Raw genomic sequence first — 9,960 nt, forward strand, 5'->3', positions numbered from 1 at the left:
GGGTCGAAAGTCTGGGTATTTATATTGGGAGTTAATTATCCAAATTATCAATTTGGTTCTGGATTATTATTTTTTTCTTAATTAAGTTCTCAATCAACTTTGAAAATTTTAATTTATTTGGTCTTCCGTTCAATCAACGTCAAAAATCTGTTCAATTCGAGAGGATTGTTAAAATTTCACATCACATGCATCATTTTCTCTCTTAATAAACCGAAGAGTTAATTATCAAAATAGTTCATTAATTATAGAAAAATTATCAATTTCATCCCGAGCAGTCCAGGAAGTAACGTGAAATTTCATCAATACCCTCAAGTTAAACAAGGGTCTGACAGCTAAACAACCAAATGACTAAATTGATTAAAATTTTCAAAATTAAAAATTTAATTAAACCAAAAAAAAATTAAAATTTAATTAAATTGATAATTTCACTATAGTCTAGGAAGTATTTCAATAATTAACTTTGGAGCATACACATTCTTAAACCTGTTTGCTTAGTTGTTGCAAGCTAGCTGTATCTTCCACACGTACAATTGCAATTTGCAAATCCCAATCAGCAGTTTAAAATGAATATTGTAGTAGGCGGTGATTGGGAATTTCATGTGGCCAAGAAAGCCGTGTTCGGAGAGGTCTGCTCATGGCCCAGGCTGATTATATCGTAGTGGAGGCCAGTTTTGAAAAAGTTTGTTTCTTTAACTTATATATGGTCATGTCAACAGTCGGTCCACGCCTATAAATATTGACACAAATTTATATAAGATTGTCTCACTGAGTTTTATTCGTGAAACGAGCCAGATCAAAATAAAAATATAATATTATAGGCGGATCAATGACATAGGCTATTCAACATTAAATTTAATATAGAGTTCAGCCAACTAAACTACTCAAACACTTAGTAAGTTATACATAAATATAGATTTTATATATAAGTTAATGCTATATATATATATATATATATATATATATATATATATATATATAGGCGGGTTCAGGTGCGGCAGTGTCTTACGGTGCGGTTATTTCTTACGGTGCGGCAACACCAATAGTTCACCAAATATGCACCATCAACGTTAGGAAATACACCACACAAAACAGAGTAAACAGAGCCCTGCATCACCAAACAGACACCATTAGGTGTGAGTAAAAACACCATACACTGTTCGGAAATACACCATTGGGGGTGGTGAGTTATATGGTGTGTTTTTTTGAGTCTGTGGTGTATTTTGTGATGTTTTATTAAATTTCATTGGGGTATGTTTTTATTACACTGTTGGTGCATATTGTTAACACTGTTGGTGTATTCTGGAATTTGACCGCACCGCCGCACCGTAAGACCCCGCCGCATATGAGCGCTCTTCTATATATATATATATATATATATATATATATATATATATATATATATATATATATATATATATATATATATATATATATAGGGATGAGTTCTGGTGTGAAAATTAACTCAGGTGTGAAAATAGGGTTTAATCTGAGTCGTTGATCAAATCTAGATCAATGGCTCAAATCAATGAAATTTATTATTTTTTTTGAGTAAATATCCAAAATGGTCCATCGACTATAGCTAAATTCACAAATTGATCCTCGACTTTCAATTTCAACCAATTAAGTCCTTAACTTTGCAATTTTGACACGATTTGGTCCTCCATCTATTTGACCGTTTGTCGGAGTACATGGAGGCCTCCAAGATGACGTTGCACAGGTTCGGAAACACGTCGTGTTCTTCGCTCTGGTACGAACTCAACTATATTGAATCCAAAGGGATGAGAAGAAAGGCGACCGGATTTGGTAGATTGCTTTCGGCAGTGAATTCAAATGTAACAGTGCGGTCTGGAAATGCAACCAGAACCTTAATAAACCGACGATGGACCATGAAATTACATATATATCATAAAAAATCGCAGTCAACAAACGGTCAAATAGACAGAGGACCAAATTGTGTTAAAATTGCAAAGTTAAGGACTTAATTGGTTGAAATTGAAAGTCGAGGACCAATTTGTGAATTTAGCTATAGTCGAGGGACCATTTTGGGTATTTACTCTTTTTTTTTTTAAAGGCCTGTCCTAAACTTAAAGAAGCAAACTGTAAAAAATAACATACCAAGGAAAAACAACGCACCTTAAGAAGGAAAACAAAGAACCTTAAGAAGGAAAATAACGCACTTTAAGAAGGAACACCACCCACCTAAAGCTTTAAACCGACGCACCTTAAGAAGGAAAACAACTCACCTTAAGAAGGAGAACAAGGCACCTAAAGTTTTAGACCGACGCACCTTAAGTTTCAACAACTGACGCACCTTAAGCACACATACCACGCACCTAAAGCTTTAGATCAACGCACCTTAATAAGGAAAATCATGCACCTTAAATTTGACCTAGATGCAAAAACACCAAATTGTCACCACGTTTTTTTTTTAATCCTTGTTAATCCTGGATGTTGATCTTGGCAAGATCAATGACTCTCATCTCACCCCACGTCCGCACCTGAGCACATTTGATCCGTATTCTACATACATATATATAAGGAGGTGGTGTGGGGGGAGGGGGGCAGGCGGGCAGCTGCCCCGGCCCTATTGGCCCCATTGTGGGTCCGCCACTACTTATTCTATAAAATATAATACTAATAAGGAATAAAGGTGTTTATTACTTATATGGAAAAATGTAATACTTTTAGAAGGCCTTTGGTAGTAAGGAAAGTTTGAACTTTCCTAAGAATTGAAAATGTGAAAAATTATTCTCACGTTTGATGTAATCTTTGACATAGGAAAGTTCAAGTCAGGAATCACATTACATGATATATGAAAAGAAAAACAAATGAAATACTTATTTTAAGCGTAAAAATGTCCACTTTTAGACGAAAAATGAGAAAAAATTGTCACTTTTAAAATAATTGAGGAGACTAATGTAAATACATAAATAATTCAAGAAGAAAAAACATTATAAAAATATAATTTAAGAAAAAAAAAGTGTCATTTTTCCTACCATGGATCAAATTATGTAATTATATGAGCTTCAATCAACATTAATTTAGATAAATTTTGAATCGAAATTCATCATTTTGGAACAGCAGAAGCTAGTATGGAGGTCCACACAAGCATTTATTGAGGTTGATTAAGATTTCGACGCATTTTACGGACTAAGGATTGAGAATTGAATTGATGGGCATGGGGGGCAAAGTCTAGTAAGTAGTTGGAACAAAGTCATCTCAAAACATAAAAGCTCTGCTCTAAATGCTGTGGCCTGTGGGGGCTGTATTGTCACAATTACTCAAATTGCTGGCGCCAATATTTTCATATGGGAACCAATACATTTGCCGTCAAACACTTCAGTCGGTGTCGTAGTCGCCATACATTTGCATATATATTTTATGATTGTTATGAAAAGTTAGTATGCAGGTACATATATGTTTGGAAAATAGTTGTTAGCTGATTGGATTAGTGAGTTTGACTAGTATATAGTATTAGTTTATTGAAAAAAGATATTTGGTAAATTGATTGTTAGTTGATAGCTGATTACATGCAAAATGAATTTCTCAAAAAAACTAATCGAAAAAACTACATTGAACAGTTTTTTGAATTTTAGCGTTTTGGAGCAATAAATTATTATAAAAAGTTAATTAATCAAACACTTATATTGATTGTTTAACCAAGTCAAATAAGTCAAAAATTGACTGATAAGCTAACTATGTTGTCAAATAGGACCATATACATTCAGGGGTCTAGTTTCAAGCGTTAACATATTTTCATGAGATAATTAAGAACCTATCTTAGTTTTACATTTGTAAAAATTGAATAGATTAGATCAAAGGTTTAAAAAATTGTGGTGACATTTTTGTAATTATCGTCAATTTTACTGTACAATTTTTAATACTATACATGACACTTTTTAATAATAGACAATGTATTTCTAGATAACGGTTAAAAATATCAACAACAAAAAAACTAAATTTTAAACTTAAATCGTAAACACTAAACCCTGAACAGTAAAATGTAAATCCTTGAACCAAACATTAAACCAAAACGTTAAGTTATAAACTCTAAAATCAAAACACTAAGTGGATTGCATTTTTGCATTGTGTAAAGTGCAATTTTGAATACTATAAAGTTCTTTTTTTTGACAATATAATGTGCATTTCTAGATTTCTAGATGATCCTAATAAATGCACCACTATATAGTGTTAAAAGTCGCATGGTAAAATTCACGATAATTACAAAAATGTCACCGCCTTTAAAAAAAAAAATCATTGTAACTATACAATTTTTCAAAGACTTAATTCCATCAGAGGTCCCTTGTCTTTGTTGGCAATTTCAAATTTAGTCCCAAACTATTGTTTTTACCATTTAACATCCCTATATTATTATTTTTTGGACACTTTTAGTCCTTCTCATCACTTTTCCTATTTTTAGTAAGGGCATTTTTGTCTCTTCATATTTTTCTTTTATAATTTTTTCAGTTTCAATTGGTTTAATTGATTTATAACTTTAGGTAACCTCTGATTTTTTAGTAATAATATTTTTAAACCAATTTTTAGTAAAGTCCTAAACCAATTAAACCGGTTAAAACCAGAAAAATAACAAAAGAAAAATATGAAAAGATAAAAATGCCCTTACTAAAAATAGAAAAAGTCATGAGAATGACTAAAAGTGTTTAAAAAATAATAGCCTAGGGATGTTAAATGGCAAAAACGATAGTCTGGGATTAAATTTGGAATTGTCACAAAAAACAAGGGACCTCTTGTGAAATTAACTCATTTTTCAAATGTAAAATGAAAATTTGTTCTGTTTTTTTTTTCTTTTTTTTTTTTTTGAAAATATGAAAATTTATTCTTAGTTTTCTCTTAGAAACTTGTTCTTATTCATTTTCTATATAGATATATATTAAATTTCGGTATTTTTTATTTTGATATCATCATGTCAATATAGGAAGACATTTTTATTTAACTCATACTTTTTTCTCTTGTATTTCTAATTATATTGATATATCTGATCAAATTGTTCTCGCTAGCTCTTTCTATTTTTGAAAAGAGCTACGGGAGGTCGATAATAAGATTAAAGGGTTTTTATTTTATTTTATTTTATAATTTAATGGGTTTAGTGTAAGGAATTGAAATGAATGCTATAGACACGTTTGTGTAACTATTTTTATGAGTCTTGAATGAGATTTAAATGTCTTAGAATTTCTTTTTTAATTTATCACTATTTCATTTCTTATAAAATAATGAATTCGTCGATTTGATATCTTTACAACATGTATTCATATTATATCATTTTTTTTTTTACATTTGATGCTAAGATTTGTTTCTCTTTTCTCTTTGTTTATTAAAGTTTAATTTCAATTAAGAATGTATTTCGAAATTTAGAAATGATTTCTAGAAATTTTTTTCTGAGTTTAAGTTGGAAATGATTTCTAAAAATCATTTTCTGGGTTTAAGTGCCAGAAAGAGGGAAAATACTAAAATAAATGAAAATCAATTTTCGGTCAAAGGAAAATCAAGCAATTTTTTTTTTAAATGACTTCCGTTTTTTAGGGAAAGTCCTTTTCTACCATAATATTCTCCATCTCCGAACGAACCCGCATCAATGGTTTTCTTCAGGAACCAGTCTTTGGTTCTCTGGTTCCCAACGAAAACTAGGAAAAAACTAGTTTCTGACGGAAACCAGATTAAATCTGGTCTCCAATGGAAACCAAAAAAAACTTATTAAAAAAAACTAGTTTGAAGCCGACTTCTGTTTAAAAAATTAAAAAAAAAAAAAGAAAAACATTGTTCATTTTTAATTTTTTTAAAACAACACTGGTTTTTTTTTATGAAACCGATGTGTAATTATACAATTCTGCTCATTTTCTGAAAAACAAATCAAACACATAAGACAGTTTTCTGAAATTCAACCAAACACTAGAAAAAAAAATATTTTCTAAAAAATAAGTCATTTTCTATAAAACATATTTCAAAAGTCATTTTTCTTATTTTTAAACCCAACCTAATTTCAAGCTTAAGCATATTCAAACAATAATTTTAATAATAACTTATAATCAAATAGACAAGTTACTTTATTACAATTTATATTGTAATTATTAAATATTTCGTTTCGATTTCGATTCCGAGAAAACAAGTATTGATTTCGGCTGGTTGATAAATGAAAGCAACAGGGCAGAGTGGGCCAAATCGGAATAACGCGTCGCGGCTGCAATTGTACATGTTAGGCTTCGCCGAAATAGATTCTTAATTATATCGCCAAAATTTTTAATTCCTCTTATGTCCATACCTGAGATTATAATGATATTTTAGTTTTTGCAAACCGTTTATTATAATTTTTTATAAAATATTATATTTATGCTATAAAATATTATATATAAAAACTTAAAATATTAATAATATTGTAAGTATGTTATGTATTGCATGTATGTTATAAAGTACTATTTATTATAAGATTTAAAGTATTGATTATATGTTTAATTTTGTTATGTTATTACTTTATTTCATACAAATTGTCAGTAATAATTTTGTTATAAAGTACTACATTTATGCTATAAAGTGTTATAGGGTATATATAAGAATAAAAATAATGATTAATGTCGGTGCGTTAGGGAGAGAAATGCAGAGTGTTAGATTATGAATATTGATTCTCTCAATTAATAAATAATTTTGGCAGCAAAGTGCAAAAATGTGAGGTCAGGTGGACAAAGCAACCACCTTTTTATTTCTCTTTAACACTGTTTTTCCTTTTAATTGTCAATAATTGATGAAATACAGAATCTGAGAGATATTATTTGCCATGAAGATTAAGGATTGATTACACGCAAAATAATACCATAACAACCGCACCAATGGGTTTGCTGTTTATATGTTTATAGTATTTTTTTAATGAGTTATTACAGGGCGTTTGGTTGGAGAGGGTGAATTATGTGGGAAAGGAATTGTAATTCCATGGGAGTTGAATTACTGGGAATAAAGTGGGAATTTAAATTCCAGTGTTTGGTTGACAGGAATAGAATTATTGAGAATTTCAATTCCAATGTTTGGTATACATGGGAATTGAAAGGGAATAAGTAGTATAAAGACAAAAATGTCCGTTATTGTTGTTAGACATCAATTTTAGGTTAAAAAAGGAAGGAGTAATTTTGACTCATCACTATTTTTTTTTTCAGGAATTAAAATACCAGGGGGGACATGGGATTTTAATTCCATGAAAATGGGGGAATTGCAATTCCATTGAATTGTAATTCCCTCCAACCAAACTACAGAATTTAATGGCCTTTGGAATTAGGTGGAAATTAAGTGGGAAGGGAATTTAAAATCCCTCCAACCAAACATTCTGTTAATGTATTCACATTTATCCCTCTCAGTTATGTTAAAAGTGGTGAATATTTCTCAATTTTATTGTTAAATGGACATTTTTATCCTTAAAAATAAGTATTTCATTTGTTTTTGGAGTTTGTCTTCCCAGGCACGTGTTGCCCACGCGCCACAAAAGATGCGCAAAGGTTGAGGGACACGCTCTGGTTTTTTTTTTTTTTTTTTCTTCTTTAATCAGCTTCAACCGCTAAAATAGCCATTCAGTTTTTTTTTTTTATTATTATTAATTTCACTCACAACTTTCAAAATTAATTTGAGTTTCTACTTAAATTAAATATTAAATTTATAATTAGAGTATCCGATCTCGTATTATTTTCATATTTGATATGTATTCTCATCATCACCATGATTAAAAAAAAAAAAAAAAAAAAAAACCCCAATACAAAGAATAATGAATCTGTCTACCATATTAAACATAAAAATGCAACTAAACAACATTAAAAGTCAAAACCATTGTTGTCCTTGTTATATATATGGTATTATTTTACATGTAATCAATTCTTAATATGCATGGAAAATAATATCTCTCAGATTTTGTATTTGATTAATTATTGACAATTATAAGGGGAAAAATAAGAAAGAAAAAACAGTGTTAAAAGAAATGACGAGGATGCTTTGTTGCACATGACACCACATTCTTTGCACATTGGTGCCAAATCTATTATTTTAAATATGTTTATGAAATTACATTGATTTTTAATTAGAAATAAAGAGTTTCTTAATAAAATATTTAATAATTTAGAAAGTGATATATATTTTGTAAGAAGAGATCTAATCAATATTGATTTTTTTGTTAAATCGAAGGTTCGAACTTTTTTTTTAATTCTATTTTTTAAAATTCAACAATTAATGCATATTTTCCGTTCAGACCCATAACCAGCAGTTTCCGTTCGTGATTTTAACAAACTGAAATCCAAAGATTGGGTTCCGGCTCTAAACTGTAACCAGACCCTTTCGACTTGGTTGCTACAGTGTCTGGTTCGATTTGAACCAAACCGTCGTCATCCCTACATATAACTATATAAGTAATAATTTATTGGAGAAGAAAAAGAAATAAAATATTTATTTTAAGGATAAAGATGTCCATTTAACCTATCAGGAGAAAAATCGTCACTTTAGAATAATTGAGAAGGCTAATGTGGATACATGACTAATTTGGGAAGAAAATTGTCATTTTCGCTTCAAAATATCTTTAAAACTAAGGGTGTGTATTCAATCAAGTCTTTTATAAACTTTTAAAGACTTTAAAAGTTTGGTGGTATTCGATTTAGACTTTTAAAGACTCTTTAAAAGTCTACCGATTCAAACTTTTAAAAAGTGTTTAAAAGAGTTAATTCCCAAAATGGTCTTCCGACTATGGCCTTTTCTCAAATTGGTTCATTGACTTTTAATTGCACCCAAAGTGGTCCTTCGACTATTGAATTTTAAGCCAAAATGGTCCTCCGTTAGTTTTGGTATTAAGTGGGTGTTAAAATGAGGGGTAAAACTGGTAATTTAGGATTTTCACTATAGTCAAAGGACTATTTTGGGTGCAATTAAAAGTCAAATGACCAATTTGAACTATCTAGTTAATATTTTAAAAGAAAATTTCATTTTTATGAACTATCTAGTTAATATAATTTAAAAGTTTCAATTGTGTATTATCGTAATTTTTTTTTGAAAGCCAACCAATAAATGATTGTATTAATGAAGCAAAGCTGTAATAGAGTCAGGTGGGATTAAACCCCACATCATAACCTGGTCCTGAGTAAAAGCTAACGAAGCTAAAACATGTGCGTGTGAATTAACCTGCCTAAAAACATAACTTAACGAACTATAAGTAAACAAAGCCATCAACGACCTACAGTAGTCGACTGTGACCCCAGCATAAGACATAATAGTCGTTGGCTCCTGGCGCACGACATTCTGAAGTTGCAAGCAATCCGTGAGTAGATCCACATCAACTATATTCCTCTCGAGCAGCCAGGATAGAGCCTCCTTGCAAGCTAAGGCTTCTGCCATAAATGGTGAAAAGCAAGTTGGTAGCCTTCCATTCCACGCCGCCATGAATGTTCCATTCAGCGAGAGTAGCACCACACCAAAGGAGGCCTCCCCCGTAGCGTGCCGGTAACCCGCGTCTACGTAGCACCGTGGCCTGGCGTGTACACCATGTTCTGGTTTGTGCGGTGCAGGCAGCAACGGACGATGGTTGGCGAGTCCGAAGGAGCTCATTGCCGCGGATGCTCTCCTCCATAAACTGGCGGGATGAGGTAATGATTTTTCCCACACGGCTGAGTTGCGACTCTGCCATAAGTGATATAGAATCGCCACCAAGATACCAATCTGTTCTTCTGTCAAAATTGCAAGCGCAGCTATTAGCCAGGCAGGGAAAGAATCGGTAATAATATTTGTGATAGGTAGGCCTGTAATATTCCAAACAAGTTTAGAATAATCACAAGCAACTAGTGCATGCATAACATCCTCATGCATTAAACCACACTTCTGACATGTAGGATCAATATCGACTCTCTTTATAATTAAATTAGCAGTGGTAGGGAGGATATCACAAACTGCTCTCCACATGAAGGTCTTCCATTTTGGGGGCACCTTCAT

General features: G+C 31.3%; 1 protein-coding gene across 1 annotated transcript; it reads right to left on the minus strand.

Annotated features, from left to right (window-relative positions):
• Window positions 1–9,051: 9,051 nt before the first annotated feature.
• Window positions 9,052–9,960, minus strand: LOC109166684. Its single transcript, XM_019315570.1, has one exon. The coding sequence runs from the start codon at window positions 9,958–9,960 to the stop codon at window positions 9,052–9,054; it is 909 nt and encodes a 302-aa protein (XP_019171115.1).

This window comes from Ipomoea nil, unplaced genomic scaffold, assembly GCF_001879475.1.
Source record: "Ipomoea nil cultivar Tokyo-kokei standard unplaced genomic scaffold, Asagao_1.1 scaffold3104, whole genome shotgun sequence".
In the NCBI taxonomy this organism is placed as follows: domain Eukaryota; kingdom Viridiplantae; phylum Streptophyta; class Magnoliopsida; order Solanales; family Convolvulaceae; genus Ipomoea; species Ipomoea nil.

Bases quoted from the DNA above. Each gene is read 5' to 3' on its own strand.
- LOC109166684 (XM_019315570.1), bottom strand. From the start codon at position 9,960: ATGAAGGTGCCCCCAAAATGGAAGACCTTCATGTGGAGAGCAGTTTGT.